General features: G+C 36.0%; 1 protein-coding gene across 9 annotated transcripts in view; it reads left to right on the top strand.

The window, feature by feature from the left end:
- Positions 1-23,940, top strand: part of Kansl1l (KAT8 regulatory NSL complex subunit 1 like) — a 91,729-nt gene that overhangs the window by 53,209 nt on the left and 14,580 nt on the right. For all 9 annotated transcript variants that reach the window (XM_029476682.2, XM_029476692.2, XM_029476690.2 and 6 more), the window contains exons 6-8: positions 104-308; positions 19,530-19,692; positions 21,972-22,079. In XM_029476682.2, coding sequence (XP_029332542.1) covers positions 104-308; positions 19,530-19,692; positions 21,972-22,079 — 476 coding nt within the window. The remainder of the gene's footprint in view (positions 1-103; positions 309-19,529; positions 19,693-21,971; positions 22,080-23,940) is intronic.

The raw sequence follows: 23,940 nt of genomic DNA, 5'->3' as shown, positions 1-23,940 counted from the left end.
TGAATGCTCTTGTATCATAATAAACCATAAAATTTACATTTAGCTTTCTGTGCTTTTGTTCATTTTATTTTACCCCCATCTCCAATTATTTCATACATTTCAGTGCTTCAGAGAATTTAGATGAGCTCTCTTCCTCCAGTAGCTGGTTACTTAATCAGAAGCACAGTAAGAAAAGGAGAAAAGACAGGACAAGATTGAAATCTCCATCCTTGGCTATCATGAGTACAGCTGCCCGAACAAGGCCCCTTCAAAGTTTCCATAAGAGAAAACTCTACAGATTGAGTCCCACTTTTTACTGGACTCCTGAGGTAAGGCTGCATTTGGGAAATCATGAAGAAAGATTTCACTACAAGTATTTTTTGAGTACAACTGGATGTGAGTTATACATAGATACTTAGAATAATTACATACAGAGATACAGTTTATAAATTAGATAACATACCGATAATAAAATTGGCATTTTTTTAAACAAAGAAGTATTCTGAAATTTCTCTTATTTTGTTTTTTAAAGAAATAATTGTTGTTTTCTTTGCTGGAGATTTAACGTGGCCCCCTGCATGCTAAACCTGCACTCTATACTGAGCTATAAACTGCACCCCTGGTTTCAAAACAAAAAGAAAACAAAACAAAAAAACCCAAAAAACCAAATGTAGGTTGCTGTTTTGTCATTAAATTACAGTATGTTGCTGTTTTGTAAGTAAATTAAACTAACTTTGTAAGAAAATTAAATGTCAAGGTGATTTCTAAAATATACAGGTAATACTAAAATGTTCTACATGTTTGTCTTAGAAATATTTGCTCAGGTGAATAAAAGGTCTAAGATTAGCGTGGATTACTAGAACCACAGAAGCATTAGAAGAAAATACGGAATCCTGTTAGAGTATTCAGGAGCTAGCTGAATAAACTTCTTCTGGCCATATGTAGGAATATTTGAGTATCAAAATCCATAATTTCTCCTTCCCTTCTTTATTCCTGCTTTCCTGTTTGTTTGCTTCCCAGCTTCCTTCCCTTCTGAAACAGGTCTTATGTATACTATGTTGGCCTTAACTTACTGTGTTAGTAAACCAAGCATGGTCTTGAACTGATCCTCCTGTTTTCATATCTAGAGTGCCTGGATTATGACTTTGCTGGGAGTTGAACCCAAGTTTTATGAATGCTATATATGAATGTTTGGTAATTTGCAAACCCCTGAGGTTTGAGGCTCAGGATTTCATAAAACTGGGCATATTGGCACATACCTGCAATCTCAACATTTGGGAGGTAGAGGCAAGAGATGAAAAGTTCAAGGTCATCCTGGGCCACACAGAGAGCTCCAAGCTATGGTGGCCTAGATCAGACAATGTCTCACAGCAAAACAAGACAAGACAACACAAAACAAAAAGTACATGCATCATGATTTCCCACTGATGACACATAGTAAATATAGACTGGCAGGTAGACAGGACAGGGTGTTAAATACAGAATGGATGATAAAGTAAAGAATGACTGGCAAGAATAGAGAGTGGTTAATAATCCTGGGGTGAGGATTGAAGAGACTGTAGAATAGAATATCTGCATAGACTTAAAAGTACAACAACCATTCCTATCTGTTGTCAGAAGTTTATAATTTTATTTTTGAACAATCAGAAAATATTTCATCCAAGTTATCAAAGCCAGCTGCAGGGGTGTATAACTCTAACTTAAACATGAGTGTTGATCAGACAGAATAATTGTTCTTGATTGTGATATTGAGAAATATGACAAATTAATATGTGATCCAGAACTAAAAATAGCATAATCTCATGCTCTACCGTAGCTCCTAGGCATACATCTGAAGTCAGCATACTGGTAAGAAAATTAATTTTATCTCTGCCTATCCCAGTGATTGTCTTTCCACAGGTGTTAATGGGCACACACACACACACACACAGAGTGAATTATTCAATCATAATGAAACAAATTATATCATTTGCAGGAAAGTAAGATGGAACTAGATATCATCATGTTAAGTAAAAGCAAACCAAACAAAGAAAGAAACAGGCCCAGAAAACTGCTTGTCTCATGTTTTCTCTCATATTTAGAATCTAGATTTTTTTATTTTTTATTAAAAAAAGGTTGAAAACAAAGTATGACTATTTGGGAAGAGAAAGAGGATCATTAAGAGACAAGAATGGGAACAGGAGAGGGTAAAGAGAACAGATAAGATCAAAGAATATCTTATGTACATAGGAATGTCATAATTAACTCATATTTTTCCGATGAATATATATTAATAAAGTGATATTCTGAAGTATTTGGTACCCATAGCAATAGCAATTATTACTCTTAGTTTCTATAACATAAGAATAATAAAAGGTTCACTTACCTCCTATGACATGGTAAATCATGCTCAGTATTTAACAAAAATCTCCAAGGCATATTACGAAGAATAGATAAAACAATTATTAGAACTAACCTCAAGTATGAGAAATGGTCATATTTTGTCATATGGAAAAATCTTAATTAAGAGTATTATGGTATAGTATAAGAATATTAGTATATTAGGGTCTTTAGTATATAAGTTAAAAAAGAACGTAATAGGCTTGTAATATAAAGAGAAGAAAAATGAAGAGGAACCAAAGGTTTATGCTAAAAATGTAAAACATTGAAATTTGTTTGCTACTGGTGAGTTCATCAGCAGACTGGATATGGCAAAGGACAGATCAACACATATAGAGCAGAGGCTATTGAAACTTTAGAAACAATTCAAACAGAAAAAGGAATATTAAAAATGAAACAGAACATGTCAGAACTATGAGGTAGTTTCAGATGGTAGTTTCAGTGTCAGATATGTATTGGAATATCAAAAAAGAATAGGACAAAAGAAAAATATTTGAAATAATGAGAAATTTCCAAAATTAATGGCAACAAACCAAACACGTAAAAAGGTAGGAAAATAATCGGCCTGAATATCCATCCATCCATCCACCCATCCATCCATCCATCCATCCATCCATCCATCCATCCATCCATTACCTAATATCTAAAACACATTCCAATTTTAAAAGACAAAGACAAATCTTGCAAAACGCCAGGGGTTAGGTTGGGGCAGGGGGAGCATCTTTACTGTATAAAGTACAGGATAGGTGACTTTAAAAAAAATATACGCGTGGGAGCAGAGATGGGAATAAAACATTTAAACAACTAATATTAAGATTTTGATCCCCAAAGATGCCCATGTACCTAAGAGAATGAACTATAGATTAAATTGTGACCCCAACAATTTAACTTATGTTGACATTCTAATCCCTCAATACTTTAAGATGTGACCTAACTTGGAAATAGATTTGTTGCAGAGGTGATCATGAGGGGCTCTAAGCCAAAACAACTAGTGCTTTTTAAAAATGGTAAAACTGGACACAGATGAATGCTTCTAAGGTAAATGACATTTGCATGTGAAAAGTGATTCAAAGAATACTGCAGCCTTTTAATATTCCACATATTATGCTGACCCCAATCATAAAATCTTTTCATTTGTACTTCATAACTGTAATTTGGTATTGTTATGATTTGTGATGTAAATATCTGATATGCAGCCCCTTTTGGGGTAGCAACCAACAGGTTGAGAAGCACTGATCTAGAGCCAAAGATCATTAAAAACTATCAGTAACTAAGAAGAATCCACACAAGTGTTCATTCTTAGGCCTCTCAGGAAAACAACTCTGCAGCCATGTTGATGTGACGTCCATACTCTAGAGCTAAGCTCCTCAGCTGCTGATTTACGATGACATACAAATGCCATCCTTTTATTTACTAATAGGGTCTTTGTATATTTATTTAAGAAACTTAATACCAAGGTGATTTTGGACTTAAAATGAACCTTAAATTTAGTGATAAATGTTCTTATAAGAGAAAAGACATTAGAATTTGGAAAACAAAGAGATGAAGGCGTGTGTGTGTGGTGCTTGCGGGGTGGGGGTGTGGGGGAGGTGCTTGCACATGAATGTGAGGGTAGACATGCTTACAGAGACCAGAACAATAATAGAAGATGTTCTATTATTACCCACCTTATTTCCTTGAGACAAGGGCTCTCACTATGTTGGAGCCTCATCTCCTTGCCTAGGCTATCTGGCAGGCCCACTTTAACCTGGATGCTGGAGCAGTGGATCTAGATAGTTACTGTAAGAAATTTGCAAGCAAATTAGGGAGACTTCTGATCTGGTTTCTTCTACCTGCTTCTGGTAAACTACAAGAGAAAGAGGTAACTGTGTGAGGACCTGTTAGGTAAAAAGGAACTAGAACTTAACTGGGAAATTCTCATCTCCAGTTGGGGAAGAGTTATATAACATGCCATAGTGTGAGCCAAAGCCAAAATTTTTGTCAAATATATTGTGGTTTTGATTTGTGAGTAAAGTCATCTGTAAGCAAAAATCATCTCAGCAGAAGCCATGTATAAAGATAGGGCTAACAGTTCATAATCTTCAAAGAACTTTTTGGTCTAGGGACATGGATCTCTATAAAATATATAGAGGCTCTTGGTGTTCTTAAGAACACCCATGGAAAGAGTTTCAGAGATAAAGTTTGGAGCTGTGAAGAAAGGATGGACCATCTAAAGACTGCCATACCCAAGGATCCATCCCATAATCAGCTTCCAAACGCTGACACCATTGCATACACTAGCAAGATTTTGCTGAAAGGACCCAGATATAGCTGTCTCTTGTGAGATAATGCCGGGGCCTAGCAAACACAGAAGTGGATGCTCACAGTCAGCTATTGGGTGGATCATAGGGCCCCCAATGGAGGAGCTAGAGAAAGTACCCAAGGAGCTAAAGGGAACTGCAACCCCATAGGTGGATCATTATTATGAACTAACCAGTACCCCAGAGCTCTTGACTCTAGCTGCATTTGTATCAAAAGATGGCCTAGTCGGCATCACTGGAAAGAGAGGCCCATTGGACTTGCCAACTTTATATGCCCCAGTACAGGGGAATGCCAGGGCCAAGGGGTGGGGGTGGGTGGGTGGGGGACTGGGGGGGGAGTGTATTGGGGACATTTTGGATAGCATTGGAAATGTAATTGAGGAGAATACCTAATTAAAAAAAAAAAAAGAATTGTGTATCATCAGGAACACTGCCAGCTCACACTAAAAAGGACAGAGATACTGTGATATGAAAGATTTTAAGACCTACTACATTTTCAGACTGATAATACTGTGCTGTGTATCTTGAATTATCCTTCAAGTCAGAGAAAGGTGAAATGATAGGTTTTAATGTCAAAGAACAAGCTTGAAAAAGAAATGGGAAAATGTCGTCATGGCTGGGTGACTGGGTAATCTCTCTCTCTCTCTCCTCTCTCTTTTCTCTCTCTCCTCTCTCAAGATGTATGCGAATATACTAAGTGAAAACATTTATTATACCCATATCACACTTATGTATGCATGTTAGGATTTGTTTTGTTTGTTTGTTTTTGACACAGGGCCTCTATGTTGTCCTGGAACTTGCTATTATATAAACCAGACGGGCCTACGTGCTTCTTTCTCCTGAGTGTTGGGATTAAAGGCATGTGCCACCATGCCTGGCTATATCAAAAGGTTTTAAATCAGGGGCTGGAGAGATGGCTCAGCGGTTAAGAGCACTAACTGCTCTTCCAGAGGTCCTGAGTTCAATTCCCAGCAACCACATGGTGGCTCACAACCATCTGTAATGGGATCTGATGCCCTCTTTTGGTGTGTCAGAAGAGAGCAATGGTGTACTCACATATACAAAATAAATAAATCTAAAAAAAAGAAAAAAGATAAAACAAGAAACAAAAAGTTTTAAATCTAGGAGGAATATATATTTAGTATATATTTTTACTATGAATATATTTTCCAAGAAATAAACTAATGAAATTTGGCATAAACAGAAATTATAGGCTATACTGGTTAAAATGGCTAGTAGTATGTTCCATTTTATCAAATAAAACATTTGTCAGTAAAAATGTAAGAGACTTGAACAGCTTTCAAAGAATAGCATAGCCTAGTAAGTCACCAATAAAGTTGAAAATTCATTACTCATTAAAGAAATACAACTAAAACTAAGGGCACCACTATGCATGTTTATTCTTGAGATCCATCAACTCATAAACTTAGTAGTAAATATGTATGTTTACAAAGTGACTCAGGTATTTTCATAGGTTGTGAGTTCTGTAGAGAAAAAGACCAGTAGGAAAGCAAGGAATAAAAGACAGACCAATAGAAGTAGAGACAAAGAAACATACAGAGATTTAGCTTGAGTTGGCTTGTGACATGAATACAGATGGAAAGCCAAAAAAAGGTCCCGGTAAAATGTATTTGTGGTAATAAACTTTGGGGGAGTGGTCAGGCTGGCTAGAAAAGAGCACTATGATGATTTGGTATTATGATCACACCTTCATATCTTGACCATCAAAGTCAGGTATATAAACAGGTAAAATGTCATATTTATCTTTCCATAGATATGGATATATATCCCATGGCACACTTTTAGAATGGTTATCCTTCTTATCCTTCTTGTTAACTGTTACTTAAACTAATCAGGAGTGCAGACTTAAGCTGGTTACTATTAGCTTTCATGAGTCTGGGCCTGATTTCATTACCTGAGTAGTGATTCTTATACTTACTTACCTAAGGTCTCTCTGATATTAAGTACAGTGATAATTGAATAAATCACATGAAGTCTAAACATTGTTGGTTGCTATGCCTCTTTTCATGCCCATATTGTCTTGGGGCTTTTCCACGTATTCTCCAGATGATTGCTTTCTTTTGCGGGGTGTGTGTGTGTGTGTGTGTGTGTGTGTCTGTCGGTCGCTATGTGTCTGTGTATAGATATGTGCACATGAGTGCAGGTGTCCATAGAGGCAAGGGATTCCCTTGCCTGGCAGTGGTGGTTCAGGCCTTTATCAAGGGATATTGTTACCCTGTATAGTATTGTTGGTAGTGAGTCACTCTTTAGCGATGCTGGGAGCTGAACTCAGATCCTCTGGAAGAGCTGTATGTACTCTTAACCTTCGATCCTTTTCTCACAGTCTTCCAAATTATTTTTCTTTTTTCAAACTAAAACATTCTTCATAGAATATATTTTGACCATGTTTTTTCCCTTCCCTCAACTTCTTCCAGATCTTCCCCACCAACCTACTCATCTAACTTTGTTCTTTCTCTCTCTCATTCTTTTGAAAAAATCAAAGCATACAAAAAATTAAGACAAAAAAAAATACCAAAATAAACAACAAAAGAAGTCCATATAAAAACTCCAAAACAAACCACTTGTGTTGGTCAATTACTCCCTGTATGCAGTCTGCCCTGGGGTATCTAGGGTAAATAAACCTATTGACAGTTCATTGGAGAAAACTTTTTCCTTTGCCGGCAGTTATCAGTTACAAATAGCTTCTTGGTTAAAGGTGGAACCCTGTGTCTACTTCCCCTCCTAGTACTGGACACCTTCTGGCATGAGCCCTTGCAGGTCTTCTTGTACACAAATTCATGTATGTGTTAGTCCTGCAGAGTCTGCAATACACTATTTCCCTGGAGTCATCCATCACCTCTGACTCTTAAAATCTTCCTACCTCCTTTTGTGCGTTGACTCTTGAGCCTTGAGGGGAGGACGTTGATTAAGATACCCTATTTGGGAGAGAGCACCCCAAAGTCTTATTTTCTGCATATTGTGTTGTGGATATTTGTGTTAGTTCCTACCTGCACCAAGAAGCTAACCTGATAAGGGATGAGTGAGGCACTAATCTCACTCAGGACAATTTTTTTAGAATGGCAAACAAACTTATATTGTCCAGGTTTTCCAAAATGCAAATGAATTTACTGACTGAACTCAGTGAATGTGGGATTTACTTTGAGACTCTCACACTTAAAATTTATAGGACAAGAATTCATACTAAAAGACATGCCTAGGGGTTATCATTTAAAACTACCACACTCCATCCGGTGGATCCCAACAAGTGACATTTCTAAACCACTTAACCTTCCCCTTTAGGGTGTTAGAATCAAGTTTGAGGTCTCACACACCATCAATAACATGTATGAGTACCTGTATTGAGGCTTTAGGTATGACTTCTCTGTGTGTACAGTTTTCAAGTATCGCTCCTCTGTATTAACAAGTTTAATTTTGTGAATAAAATTATTGGTTATTTGCCCTATAAATACCCAACAGACAAAGCTAGGCAGAAAAAGAAACTGCAATTTGGGGAAATGTATGGCATAGATTAGTTGTGAAATACAAATAGATACACTGCAAGTTTGTTGATTAAAGTCTGTGAAATAGTTCTTTGGTTTTGAACATGCACAAGTCCGGCATCTCATCTGCCTGACAATCCTGGGACTATGAGTGAGCTCTAGTATGTGGTACTTTTCTCAAGTCCCACAAAGGCTCTGATATTGGAGATCTTGAAACTAAAGACTCAGTGTTATCAGTAACTTCTAGTTCATCTTCATGCTAATGTTTTATTTCCTATTTCAAGAAACCATTAGTTACTTTGAGCATTCTGCCTAGAAACAGTCAGGGTTCGGTACAAGCCAATGGATAAATGTACTTGCAGTGTAAGTGAACGCACAGTAGAAAGGAGAGAAATAGCCCCCTGTGTCCTCTGACAGTCTGTGTGGTCTGTACATTCATGTATGTGCACATACAAAAACTGACAGTACTTTTTTTTTAAATGTAGAAGTAATGTATTGCACCAAGTCACCTGAGCACATAGCTTTCAAGTTAGTATTCTGAGGTAGGGACTTTTGAGTGTGTGAAAAGTGGGGCTGATTCTAGTCCCTCCTTTTGTCTAACTGTGTTGGTTTTTGTTTTATCTTGTTGCATTTTAGTTTGTTATCTCTAAGAAGCCTGTTCTTTTCTAGTGAGAGACAGACCAGTTTAACAGTTGCTAGAACTCCATAAAGTTTTCAAATCTAGAAACTTTGAAATCTCTAGGCAGATTATATTATTTATTGTCTGCTTATCTCTTATGGGGATATATTGGTTTATTCCTAGAGAATCTATGATTTTACATTTGGTAAAATGTAATTAAAAATTATTGACATGTCTACAGTACAGATGTGTCTTTAAATCTAGGAAAATACATTGGCAGGTATGGATGAGATGTAAAATATTCTCCAGAAAAATACTGTGTATGATTTTTAACACATAAATATAGTCAATAACATTAAAGTAATATTCGTTACAATTAGTAATCAAAATAAGAATGATTATCTGACCATAATGCTGTTTAGATACTTCTTGGTATTCTTTATTGCTGCCATACAACCTTCTGTTGTAGTTGGCATTACAGTTGTAGGTACCAGGGAACCACCCTAATTAATTCCTGGCAAAGGGAGTTCTCTGTAACAGTGGGAAAGAACAGACAGTTCTAGACTTCAAGGTAAAATTCTGAATATAGCTTACAACAGAATACCAATGATTACATCTTTTCTCTCATACACGAAACTGGCTTTAAATGTTTATATATGTGTATGCACGTGGGAGTATGTATAGGTAGTCATGGAAACTAAAAAGAAGTTCATGAAAAAAAAGCAAACAAAAAGACAGGCTTTGCAAGAACACAGTGAGAAGCTAATAGAACATTTGATGTGGACATGGAAGGAAGAAAGCTGGGAAGGGTGCAAAGAATTTATTTGTGGGGGAAGGGAAAATCATCCAAAACTAAGGATAGATGGCAATGCCATCAGAGAGCCTGTTTGTATGTTGGTTAAGAATAAGCAGGAGGTAGGTAGATGATTAGGCGTACACATAGTTTATGGAATAGTATAACTCGTTCCACTTAAAGATATCAGGATTAGTTTAAGATTTTATTTGGGGAATGCCAGGGCCAGGAAGTGGAAGTGGGTAGATTAGGGAGCAGGGCGGGGGAAGGGTAAAGGGGACTTTGAGAGAGGAAGCTAGGAAAGGGGATAGCATTTGAAATGTAAATGAAGAAAATATTTAATAAAAAAAGAAAAGTTCCTAAAAATAGGAAAAAAAAAAGATTTTATTTAATAAGATTGGAACCAATAAATCAGGAAACTTATTGTAACAGTAGATTTGAGGTGATATTATGTTTCATTGACCAAAGTAGAGCCAGCTAGCTAAGAATATGGCTAGGAGTAGGGGAGAGGCCCAAGTTTTTGTAGGCTGTTTACAGTCTCTTCATTCATATTAGGGGTGAGGACAGGGATAGTTACTCTTTTCCTAAAAATTGTTTATATTCATAGCACAAGTTATAAATTATTACACTATAATATAAGGAACATGGCCTGGTCAGTATTTTTACCTAAACTTTATTTGCGGGAATCTCATTTTTGTGTTCTATCCCCTTTAAAATGTTTTTACATTTTTAAAAGGCATTTTAAATTTAATGTATTTTAAATTAAAATTTTATTTTATTTCACCTTTCCTCTATCCCTCCTCCAGCATGACCACTCTCTACTTGATGGCCTCATTGTTTTTCAATATTATACTTACACATACATTCACAAATGGAAGGTTCCCCTTTGCCTATGCTATTCTAGTTCTTTTATTTTCCTTATTCTTCCCTTGTTTCTATGTAAATATAACCTTTAAGCTTGTTTATCACTTACAGTGTTGTTCTGAAGAATTATGTTGCACTTCAAAGAGCTACTTACCTAAATAGTAAAAAGCCATAAGAAAACTAGGGAAGACTAAGAAAGGATTTGAGAGTAATTGTTCCATTACTCATCAGTTTTAACATGTAATCCACAAGCCAAGTCACAAAAACAAAAACAGTTCAAGTTGACATAAAATTTAAAAATTGGAATAAATCTTAAAATTAAGATTGCATTCACTAAAATTCCTTAATAAACCTTTAAGGCAAATTGGTAAAAGTAGTGCTCCTAAGGCTCACCACTGACACTTCAGGGCTTATCTAATTATATGCTGGGTGGTTTAGTAACATAATTCAGAAGCACAAACAGTAGTTTACAAATAGATATACAAAAATTTCTATTTTAATGTTTTTCCTTTCTAAAATACAAGATTATTGGATTTACAGACTTTGTTTATATGATTAATGGGCACTCCATTTTTAATTAAAAATAATTAAGTAAAATATTTTTGGATAACATCTAAAATAATTATAGGTGTGTTCATCCTTTGGTTAAAAATTAGAAAAATTTCAAAGTTAATTTGATTTTATATAGATTTAAATTCATGTTGGAAAAATAAGGCACATAGACAAATTACATTTCAACAGAAGTATCTCAGATAATCTCTTGTACCTTGAGGGAAGAGAGAATAATCTGTAGGAAACATAATGAATTATAGTGATATAGGAAACAGGTGAATTTGAGTGTCTGAGGTGTCCAATTAAATGAAGAAAAGGTGACAACTATTATTTAAGTAATAGCAGTCTACTACTGAGAAACCAGCTCTTCCTCACCTGGGAGTCATATCTACTTTACCCCATAAAGAATATCTTCTTTAGATAATAATTGTGGTAAAGGAATTCCTAGCTACATCACTTCTACATTCCAAGGAATTCACAAGTTGAAGAAATTCAATTTATTACATACATACCATTACTTCTGTGAGAAAATATGCCTTATGGAATTGAAGTTCAATCTAGATGGTATCAAATTTTACTAAGAATTAAAAATGATTTTCTAGAGGCAGTAGCACATTTTGGTCACTCCACGTATGTGTTCTGTAAAACACAGTGAACTGATATCCTAGTTGTATTTTTTGTGGGGGGAGGGCAGCACTGGGAATTGAACCCAAGGTTTTTTGCTCATTCTAAACAAATACTCTGCCATAGAGCTACACCTTGAACCTGTTGTATTTCTTACTAGGGCACTATTGTGCCCTGCTCTAAGAAGCTATCCTCAGTCGTTCTTCTGGCAGACAGTAAAGAATGTTGTCTGCTTCAGTTCCATTCACCTGGGACTTCTCATATTCCAAGAGTTAAAATGGCTTCCTTTCATGGTTTCATTGCTCTTAGGAGCAATGCCCCAAAGACAACATGAAGAAAGATACAAACCACAAATATCATTTACACTGCTTTGTGAAGGACAAAGTAAATCACGTCCGTCCCAGAGTCAAGAGGATGGAGAAACATCTTTTAAAGCACAGGAATGCAGGTGCCAATGGAGGCCAGTGGGGTCAGATGCACAAGCCCTGGAGTTACACAGGAATAGAAGCTTAGTTGGGTGCTGCAACCCAAAATCTGACCCTCTGAAAGAGAGAGCAGAAAGTACTCGTAACTGCAGCCGTCTCTCTAGCCTTGTGGATAGAGAAACCTTTTCATAAGAGGGTATACTTTTAAGAATGGAAGGAATTGTGCCCATTTCTATTAAGCAACCTTCCAAATGAGGTCTGCTTTGGAAAACATAGGTGGACCACATTTAAGAAATCAAAGAGAGGAACCTAAATGTCTACCTTAAAGAGTCATGCTGAGACTAAATTATATTAAAAGAGTATACAACCCAATCCTTGCCACACGAGTATTCTTCTGGAGGAATGAGGATGATAGTGAACAAATCAGAGTAATGTTGGGGAATCAGTGATGATCTCCGGGGGAAGTGAAATAGAGTACTATTTTAGAATGATTACTATGGAGCCTTTGAAAGTCTCAGTTTGCAATAGGGAGAGACTAGGAAAACAAGGAACTATCAGAATAAACTAGAAGTAACGAAGACTTGAATCACAGGAAAAAAGACTTGAAGCAATGTTTTTTAGAATGAATGACTTGTCTTAACTGATTTGGTATAATAAAGGAAAAGTTTTAAAAGAGAAGAAATAGAAAAAAGTTACTTGCAATTATGGTACCACTGAATTCCTTTCATAAAATGCCTCACATAAATGCTAATAATAATAGCATACTAACATCAAGAATTAGGACATGGTAGAACATGAACCAAACCTGACTCTATTTCATGCATGCTGTTTACAGTTGTATAAGCTCTGCTGGGCTGTGAATAGAAAATGCTGTTTTCTTCAGACCACAAATTCAATATCATATTTTTAACCTAGGGTCATCCTTAGTTTTGTGTTTGCCCTGGACTCATTCTTTGTGTTATGTATTAGTTCTTTCAAGCCAGTGAGGAGTGACATTCTGTCATGTTTGCCTAATATAATGTTAATTTTTCTCCTCCTATTTCTGTGTTGATTTATTTTCTCTATTTCTTCCCAATATTTCTTGTTTTGGAGAAATTTGCAGGCTAAACATGTTTGCATTCTCCCTTACATAACAGAGCAACACAGCTCTGATTACTATGAATGAGCCTTACAAAGTGTAACCTTCCAGTGTGTTAAAGCTGGTAGGTAACAACATCCATACAGGTCTAGAAAACTTCTTTCAGGAAGGACTTGTACTGGGGAAACAGGCCTTCATGTAGATCAGTGCAGTATTTAGATGTCTACAATAATGTACTTGATATGTCCTCCTTCTCTTCCTTCTCCTCCCTTCTAGTAAGCAGCATTACCTACCTCGTGCCATGCAGTGCTTAGACAGTGGAGATACTACACTGAAGAAGATGTAAGGGTTCCCACCTCCATGGGGCTAACACTCAGCTGGGAAAAAGACAAAATTTAAATGTTAATGGATACAGTTTTTTTGGAAGAATACAATGAAATTGAGGCGCTAGAGGTTTCTGGAGCAAAGAAAAAGACCTAAAAGCTGACCCTGATGGAAACAGATTAACTTCTAGAACAATTGTAATAAACAACCATAAAAAAATCAAATTTTTAGAAATTAAAATTGTTGGGATTAATCTGTCTTTTTAAGGATTAGAATATAAGGCCAAGGGAATTTCCTAGAACACACAAAGCATAAATTTCTAACACCTGAGAAAAAAGGCATATATTTTGAAAAAGTTCATTAGCTATTCGGTATTATCAACTAAAATATGTAAATAACCCATACCTAAACAGAGTCTCATGATATTTATGAAAAAATATAAGATCTTAAGGCTTCTAAAGGAACATAAGGCCCGCAATGGGTAAGGATGGTGCTGCCACTGAAACTGATTCCTTTGGGTGCAACAGGACAATAGAAGTTCTGAGGGAACAATTACCCCAAATTTAGGAGTGAAACTAAAGTATGATGATTATGATATGAATTCTCGAGGAAGTACAATCACAACAACAAATTATTAAAACTTAAACTATTTATCATATAAGAACCATTTAAAAATATATTTTAAAGACCAAGGTATGTCCCCAAAAGGAGATTGTAAATTTTCTAAGATCATATAACTCTTTACATAGAAACATGAAAGTTTTATGCCAAAGACCAGCTTTGTCACTACAGGGTAAACTGAGGCAGGCAGTGAGAGGTGATGTTGGTGATTAAGGTTGGTGATAAGAGCAACAATGTAACCCATCTTCCCCCTTGCCCCAAGTGCTGACAGTAGCAGGCAATGTACAGGGTCAGCTCTACTGACAGAACAAAATTATCTAGGGCTGGCAACAATGCTGAGGGAGAAACTCTGAACTCTCTGAACAAGGTGGTTGGTGAGAAAGAAAAAGATCTTCATGCAGACACACACACACTGCAGCCAGGCCTGACCACCTGTTTCATCAATTTCACAAATGCATATGCATATTTATATATACACATATACCTACATATGTATGTACACACATACAGATAGACATATCTACATTGAATGGAGGGCACAGCACGCCAACAGCCACACTTTATTTTTTTCTCTCAGCCTTTTTATACTTTCTAAGACAAACATTCTTTATAAAATTACCTCATATAAAATGTACACAAAAGGGAGTTACAGAAGGCTGTTGATAGCTTAAAACAGTATTTCATTCTATAAGCTCATTATAAGTTCAAAGCAACAGTTTCATATGGCCTTGTTTTATCATAATGTACACTTGTGTCTGCATCCTTTCTCTTCTTAGTACAATTTATGAAAGCTCATTGTATTCCTTATTATACAGCCTTTATTCTGACATGCTACTCTTGATTCTAACACTTTCTTCCTAAAAATTATTTTAATGAAATCATGAATTCTATTAAGTCCTTAATGTATCTAAACAGCATCAATTCAATAAATTTCATCTTCATGTTGATCTGCAAGAAATTTGCCCAATAGGATAGGCTATATCACCTGGAAAGTATTCCCACTAGACTACAGGCATTGAGGGTCTCCTGGTGTCCACTTATACCAAGCCAAATCAATGAGGAGTATGGCAATGACAAACAGGAGAAAGCATATCAGCAAAAAACCAGTCCTGGGATGTCTCTGGGGCTTCACCAGAGTGCACCCATTGCAACGCAGCAAGACTATGGACAATCTCTAGGGAGCTCACTTGCCCACTGCAGCTCTCCCTGCATGGAATTTGTCAGTTTTATGTAGTATGTAAAATATCTTCCTAAATAGCAGATATTTTATTTAAATTGAAGGTAATCTCGGTAAAACTTAGCAAGATACTTTTGAAACTCGGTAACTTACTCATGTGTATAATGACAGATTTATGAATAGCTCAGTGTACATTTAAAAAGGAAGAGTGTGAATAAGTGCTGTGACTTACAGTATTATGTCCTCAGTAATGGCTCCAGTATAGACAAACTAGAAGGAGAATAGAACAATTGCATATAGTTTCAAATATTTTAACCTTACAGTATGTTGGGTAATAAAGAATAGAAGTAGAGTAATCTGGATAGAATGCAATGAAATGATTTCAAGAGGCATGAAAGGAAATAGGAAGGGACTACAGAGGACAGAGATCAAAAAGCAATGACTACATGGTGTGACTATTGCTTATTTGTGTTCCTGCTGAATTGGCACTATATTAATAAAAGATGCAAATGTATTATTGTACACTTTTTTGTGTCATGATTTTTGGTCATCATTTTACATTGCCATCAGAAATATTCTGACTACCTGAGTTAACAGTCTTATATATGCTCTGACAGAAGATAATTAGCCAGTCAAATGGGACAGTCAGATCGGCATGGCGCATATTGCTTACTTGAGGCTTAATTTGTTTTTGTAGCTTCTTTGTATTTTCTTATTTTTATGATTTTTATTTGATTATAGATTATAATTAATTATATTAATTATATAATAATTTCCAAATACCACACTATTGCTATCTCAAATTTGTCTTGTGATTAAAAGCCATTTTGTATGGTTTCAGTCAGGCCTTTTAGATTTCTCTCTCTCTCTCTCTCATTCCTTCCTTCCTTCCTTCCTTCCTTCCTTCCTTCCTTCCTTCCTTCCTTTTGTGTGTGTGTCTCTCTCTTTCTGTGCCTGCATTTTGTCCGTGTGTGTGGGTACTGTGTGCATTCAGTGCCTGCAGAGATCAGAAGAGGGTATCTGACCATGAAACTCAGGTCATGTGTGCTTGGGAACCATCAGGTCAGTGCTAGGAAAGAAACCAGAGCTTGGTCCTCTGCAAGAGAAATTAAATGTTCTTAACCTCAGAGCCATCTCTCCAACACTAGTCAGGCCATTAAAGTTACTGAGATTTGTTTTGTGGGTCAGTGTATATATATTTATTTAAATATAAATATTCGATGTGCACTTGAAAGTTGGGGTGAACTTTTCAATGGGTGCTTTTCATATTTTACTTTTCAGATCTCCCAACAATAAGTACAAATTTGGATATTATATTTCTTTTTAATTCTTACAGGGTATTTTGATGTTGTTTCTGATATATTTTGAAGCTGTTTTTGCACAAGTATTTTCTTTTGGTTGGATATATGAGAATATCTGTGCTGGCTCTCTATTTTTGAAGTATATAATGTGTTGGGTTCACAGATAGACAGGGATTTATCAAATGGGAGTTGGATTGAATGAAATGGAATGGAATTTTGACCCTTACTTGTACTTGATATATATGTCTACATGAAATGCTAACTTTTGAGTGGATACATGGAGTGAGTTAAAATTTTGGGAGAGAGAATTAATGCATTTTGTAAGTGATCAAGACATAGCTTTTCCTTGAGAGCCATTGTGGAATTCCATTGAATTAATTTCCCCAAACTCACATATATAAATTTCACCCTCCATGTGATATTTAAAATTAGGGCCACTAGTGACCTGATTGACTCAATTCCAGAGAGCTATCACTACATGTCTGCTATATGAGCAGACATCTATGAAGAATAAAGTAGGCCATCAACAGACATAGACTCAGTCAACACTGTCATTAAAGACTTTCCTGCCTCTGGAACTTTCTATTATTTATAAGCCATCTAGCTTACATTACTTAAAGACTAAGGTCACACATTATGAAAATCTGTACCCACATAACAAGCCAAGTATGGTGACTCATGATAGGAGAAGAGAAAAGAGAGGTTTTTGTCTTGCTGGTCAACATCAGGTTGAATAACACTGTCTTAACAAATAAACAAGTGGAAAGCAATGGGGGAAGACAACTTGACATCAACCTCTGGCCTCTTCCCATGTATACATGGTAAGTACACCTACACTCACAAATGTACCCAGACGTGAACATGCACAACCCTGTATACACACAGAAATAACAGAAAGAGAAATGTAAAAGAATAAGTTAACAGAGGTTCTTCATTAATCCTAAAGAAAGTAAGGCAGGGATCAGTGAAATATAAAACAAACATATATAAAATCAAAAACCAATCGCTGAGTCTTTGAAAAAGTAAATTTTCACACCCCCTACTAAGACTCTTCAAAATAATCCAAGGTAGATTAACCTTTATTATTAACACAATTTACCTGGGAAATGTAGTGATTTTCAATAGACTCCAAAAAAAAAAAAAAAATCCACAATGAAACACATTTTGGCAAACTGGGAATATATCCTGGTAAACAAGTAACCAAAAACTCCAACAACTAAACCATCTTTAAAGTTTTATTTGTATATGTGGAGGTATATGTATGTGTGCATGTGGTGTGCACATATACATGTATAGGTGGAAAAGAGGTTGATGTCTTATTTTCATTCAAATAGTTTTACATCACTTTCTCTCCTCCCTTTGCTTCAGCCCTCCCCAACTACCTTCCCTAGAGCCTCATGTGTATAATCTGCTGCTGAGTTCATTTTTGTCATATGCATGAGGTTTCATGGCTGACTATCCTGCAGATTCCTATGATGTGTTGATCTTTACACTGGATGTAGTTACGGTTTTCTGTGATGATCTCCAATTGTTGTTAAGAGAGCTTTCTTTGACAAAGGGTGGTAGCAACCTTATGGTGGCCCAGGAGAGGTGGCCTCCCATAAAAAGAGCATTGTTAAGACAGGTCTGGAAGTAGACTGTAAGCTTTCAGACCACAGTAGTAAGGAGCCCTCCCTATTTTATTGTTTCAGTTAGGGTCTCTTACTGAAACTAGAGTTTATCAATTGGCTAGACTAGCCATAGAGCCTCCAGTCATCCTGTCACTACTTTGAGCACTGGGATTACTGATATATGCTACCACACCGTGAGTTTTACATGTGTACTGGGTATAATCAGATTCTTATCCTTCCTTGGGAAAGATTTTCTTTAGCTACTGAACTATCTCTTCAGCCCCAATACAACATTTGAAATTGTTATGCCATTCCTGTTATAACCACTTGCAAAACAAGAGTATCTCCATTGGTCCCTTTGCTATTTACTAATGAGACTGAGCACATTTAGCATGGATAACATTTCCAAGTAACAAAGGGTTTAGAATGAACTGAAACATCCAAACTAGAATTACATATGGACAATGCATTTGGATTCTCATCTACTGAAGACTAAAAGAAACTATAAAGACACTGGTAGACTAAGGAAGTTGCCATAGTTGTACAGATATGCTGAATATATACAGTTAATTTCATTTTTAAATACCTTCAATAGGGATGGAGAAATTGCTTAGCAGTTAAGCGTGCTTGTTTTTGCAGAGGACCTGAGTTCAGTTCCCAGCACAGACATCGTAGCTCACAACCCTACATAACACCAGTTCGAGTATCACCCTCCTCTGGGCTTCCTAGGCAACATACACTCACATTCAAGCAAGACACTCGTACGCAATTAAAAATTCTAAAAGAAAAAGTTAAATCTTTATAATGGAAGCAATAAAAATGTCAACTGAAAACTTCTAACAAAACTGTGTGAAGCTTTTAAAATATAATTTAAAAGTATATGTATATGTGTATGTGTGCAACGTGTATGCAAGGTGTTCAAGGAAGCTAAAAGAGGGTGTTAGATCCTTTGGAGCTGGAATTAGAGGTGACTGTGATCTGCTTGATGTGGGTGCTGGGAACTTAGCCCGGTCCTCAAGAAAAGTAGCAAGTGCTCTTAAGTGCTGAGCCACCTCTCCAGTCGCAAATGTGTAAAGCTTTTGTAGAAGGAACTGAATAGGACAAAGTCGAAGAGACATGCAGTTTTATGGACTCTTTTCTTTGTACTATGTTTCACTGTGATGGAACAAAGACTTATTTTCATGAATAAGTTTAGTTTGAAAGACCCAGAAGGCTTTTCTAGCCACACCACTAGATGTACAGTCCATACATCTCATTCTATATCAAGGTGACTTACTAAGCTAGGCTATTATTCTCATATATACTGTATTATAATTTCAGCTGTCCTTTTTTTTTTTTAAGTCTTAAAGCAAAAAGTGAAAGTTTGACATCTTTTTCTTGCAGACTTTACCTTCAAAAGAAGCATTTTTAAATAGCACACAGATGCCTTACATGGGATCACCTTTCAGTTGGGACAACTGGGAACAGAGTGCCAGGTCTCACCTGTTAAGAGAACAGGTTTCCAAACTCGATTCCTCCTTCCACCCTGTTTTGTCATTGCCATCAGGTAAGCTGCCTCATAAAAATCTGAATATTTTCTATAATGAAATATCACCTTATAAAGACAGGCAATATTTGAAAGTTGTTTTTGGTTTATTTTTGCATTGTGGGAGATTGCTGAGATAGGGCCTCACTATGTAGCCCTGGAACTATTAATCTGTACTAAGCACACTGGATATTTTGTTTAATTCTCACAACCCCATGAGAGCACATTATGTTGTCCTTTTCCTCTTACACATGAGCATATTAAGCTTGGAGAGGTTTTTCTATTCAAGATCACTCAGCTATTGAACCCTGGAGCCAGGAGCTGAGGTAACTGATCCCCAGAGTCACACACGTATTATCCTTTATATTGATTTCTCTTTGAGAGATGAGATAGCCTCATTCTAAATTTTGGAACTCTGAAATAATATCAATATCTACATCTATATCAACATCTATATATCTATATATATATCCTTTAGATCTAAGGCATCCTAGTCTAGTAAGCTCAGCTCCTTTATATTTACAGGTTAAAGCTTCTTGCATTTGACAAAAATCTTAATACCTACTTATATTTGATACTAAAAAGGTGCTAGAAGTATAAATAAATCCCTCATTGTAATTATATTCTAGTTTTAAAATAGTATATAAATATAAAATATATGCATATATAAACAAAATAACCTTACTAAAAGGCCAAAAGGTGCTTTAGGAAGGTACATAGGAACAAGGCCTTCTTTCTCCATTATGTTCTGTTCCCAACACTTACGGTGGTAGAACAGATGGTAATTTTGTTAGTGCATGGTAAGTCTTTAGAGGAACAAGGTTATGTTGAGGCAACTGGAAGACAAAATCTTGAAAAAGCTTGAACAGTGTTTTAAAGCATAGTATTTAATTTCTTTCCCCATTTAATTTTTTTCATCTTTACATCAAATTCCATGTTACTTAGACTTTTAATTATACTTTTTTGTATGTATGCATGGACTTGTCATTAAAGCCCTGAGCCAGGCAAGGGGATGCATCCCTTTAAGCTCAGAACTGGGGAGGTAGACGCAGGCAAATTTCTGTGAATTTGAGGCTAACTAAACCCAAATAGTAAGCTCCAGGCCAGCCAGGGTTATAGTGAGATACTGTCTCAAAAAACAATAATAAATCACAACCGTTGAGAAAGCAGTTCATCTCACTCTGTGAAACCCAGACACGGCTTCAGTCTCTCCTGATTGAATCATTCATAAATAATTCTGTGTATTGCATGCAAAACATTCAATAGGTTTAAAAACAAAGATCCCTTAAAAATGTTTCTCAGGGGAAAATATATGTGTCTATTCATACTTTTAAAAATTATTTTATTATTCATTTGTTATGTGTTTCGATGTTACAGATGTATAACATGCCACATGTGTGTATAGGCCAGAGATCAATTCTCTGGAGTCAGTTTTCTCTGTCTACCATGTTGTCATGCTTGGTGGGAGTGTCTTTATCTCTAAGCTATCTTATTGACCCAGGTTTTAAATTTATGAATGAAAAAAAACTCTTGACTAATAAGAAGCTTGATGTGAGGTGGCTCAACAGGTAAAAGGCACTTTCCACAGCCTGACAAACCTAGTTCAATCCTGGGACCCACATAGCAGAAGGAAAAACCAACTTCCATGAGGGAGGTGTCCTATGACTTTCACTTGCCCATGTTGTGACACTTGTACAAACTCACCCCTCTCACACACAATAAAGAATGAATTCAATATACACACCTCATCTGTACCTTGGCTTCTCTTTGAGTATAAAATATACCAACATTTTCAACTGAATATCCATAAGTCTCTGTCTGAAGGAAGAGAACTTCTTGGTGGATGTTAGTCTTTATATAAGTAGCTTTAGTTATACTCCTAAAATAATGTGAAACTTGTCATTTCATGCATTCTGCTTATAGAAGTGTTTCTGTGTAACAACTAGTACAATATAAAACTCATTTTTAATTATTTTAAATATTTTTGTAAAAACCTTGTGGTGCATTTGTGACCATTTCTCTGAGAAGACAGTTACATTTACACTGACTCCTCTTACACACTAAAGGGAGACCTCAGAACTGTTCATATGCTCCTTTAGAATGTTACCTAACTCGTAACATTCTGAAAAACGCTTACTAACCTTCTTGGGAAAGTACTCTGATACCTTTACTTCTCAAAATTCTTATTGTGTAAATTTTTTCCCTAAGCTTATGTGCTATTTATAAAAAGGAAAGAAAACTAGTGCTAGGCTGTGGAAAATGGTGTTTACCAAAAATAATTTTTTACTTTGTTTTTTCAGAAATTCCCCTTCATCTTCATTTTGAGACCTTATTCAAGAAGACCGACATGAAAGGAGAGTTTGCTGAAAATCAATTTGTAGGTGACTGTCTCATATCACCGCCACCTGGTATGTCCCATTCATACACTGTGTGTGCTTGTACATGCTTTTACATTGTCTACGTTCATTTTTTTATATTCTGAGTAAATAAAATTTAAGAAAAGAATAAATGCAAATCCTTAATTGTTAATACTTTTCCATAAGTCACACATCCACACAGAGAAGCATGTTTGATTGCCTACTGTTTGAGGCCCTTGGTCCCAGGACGTGAGGCAGGGAGGGAAAGGGTAGAATTTGAGAAAGAGTGGGAGGAGGAAAATAAACAATGAATGAACGAAAGTTAAAAAAGAAAAAGCTATAAACAGAAAACAGCCTTCTTATATGGTAAAATTAAGGATCCCAATGCTTGGATATGTAGTGCACTGTAAGTTAGTGTTATATAGTAGACTTGGTGATCTTAATGTAGTGCATAACTCATCAAGAGCACTGAAGAGGTGAAAACAAACAGAAAAGCAACTGTACTGTTGAAAAAAATGTAGGTCAACCCCAGAGAGAGACTAGTCAAAAACCACACAATAGAGTCTATCTTCCTTATATTAGGAAGGGTGTAATCATGAAATGATCTGAGAACTGTTCTAATATATAGGAGTTTTTCTGAGTAAAACCTTTCATACACTTATTTCATAACATAAATCACAATAAATTATAGTTGGTTTTAATAATTTTAAATAAAAAATTATATAATAAAACCTCAAGGAAATTATTAAACTGTTTATGAGTGCTCTGAAAAGGAATGAACACTGTCTATGCTTAGGAGCAATATGAAATGAAAAAAAAATCAGCATATTCTGTCTGTCTGCAAAGCTGTATATTTAGTATTGAAAGAAAGCAAACATTATTTCCAGGCAAAACATATCTACCTGCAAAATTCCAGAGGAAAATAAATAGATGTTAAGTGGGTTTTATAATAAAATCTAGTCATTTTAGGGCTGGGGGGGAGGCTGTAGGTTGTTCAATGTTCAAAGGTCCTGAATTCAGTTAAGACCTCTGGAAGGCAAAGGAAGAAAACAAACAAAAAAACCCCATCAGCTTTTATAATTGCAATAGTAATTACACAGATTATGTGAAGGAACAAATTCTTCATTCAGTGACAATGTCTCTAGAATAAATAAGGGTTTACATTAAGAAAACTTTAATAATTTGTGGTTTTACAGAGACAACATGAAAGATGTTGCTCTATGGAGAGAAATAAACTGTTGTGGTTAGAAAACACTTCCTAACTTAAATGTCTGCTTTCTGTGTCTCACTGTATACAGAGAATTTTAATTAGAATCACAAAAGGGTTTTGTCGTTTTTCTTGATTTTTTTGTGACAGGGTGTCTGTTTGCACTGGCTTGTCCTTTCTGCCTTCCTCTGCCTTCCTAGTACTGAGATGAAAGACATGTACCACTCACTACACTTGGCAAGAAACTATTTTTAGCGTTATATTAGTAAGTTTTTCCTACAATCCCATCACTCAAGAGGCTGACAGAAGGATTGCCAGAATTAGGGAAGCCTGGACTACAATAATTATTCCTGGCCACAGTGGGACTGAGTGAGACAGCTCTGCTGTCCTCACTTCTTGGTCAGCTTGCCTCAGCCTCTTAAATCCTGTGGTTCTTGGTGTACGCCATAAGGCCTGGCTGAAATAGTCTCTTTACACAAAATTATTCTGAAGCTTATCTCAAAAAATGTTGAAAGTAGCAAATATAATTTTTAAAAGATCAAAAGGAGGTGTCATGTATCAAAATGTCTTATAGTTATAATCATTAAAGTATAATGGTACTGAACGAAAGGAACTCAATTCATATAAACAAAAGGCCCAAGGCTAAGACACAGACAAAAAGACTTACTGTGTATTCCTACAGTGTAGAAAGGAGGCTTAGTCAAT

The sequence above is a fragment of the Mus caroli genome, unplaced genomic scaffold (genome assembly GCF_978045245.1).
Source record: "Mus caroli unplaced genomic scaffold, Mus_caroli_1 scaffold_1, whole genome shotgun sequence".
Classification (NCBI taxonomy): Eukaryota; Metazoa; Chordata; class Mammalia; order Rodentia; family Muridae; genus Mus; species Mus caroli.
This window is presented reverse-complemented; position numbering and strand designations above follow the sequence as displayed.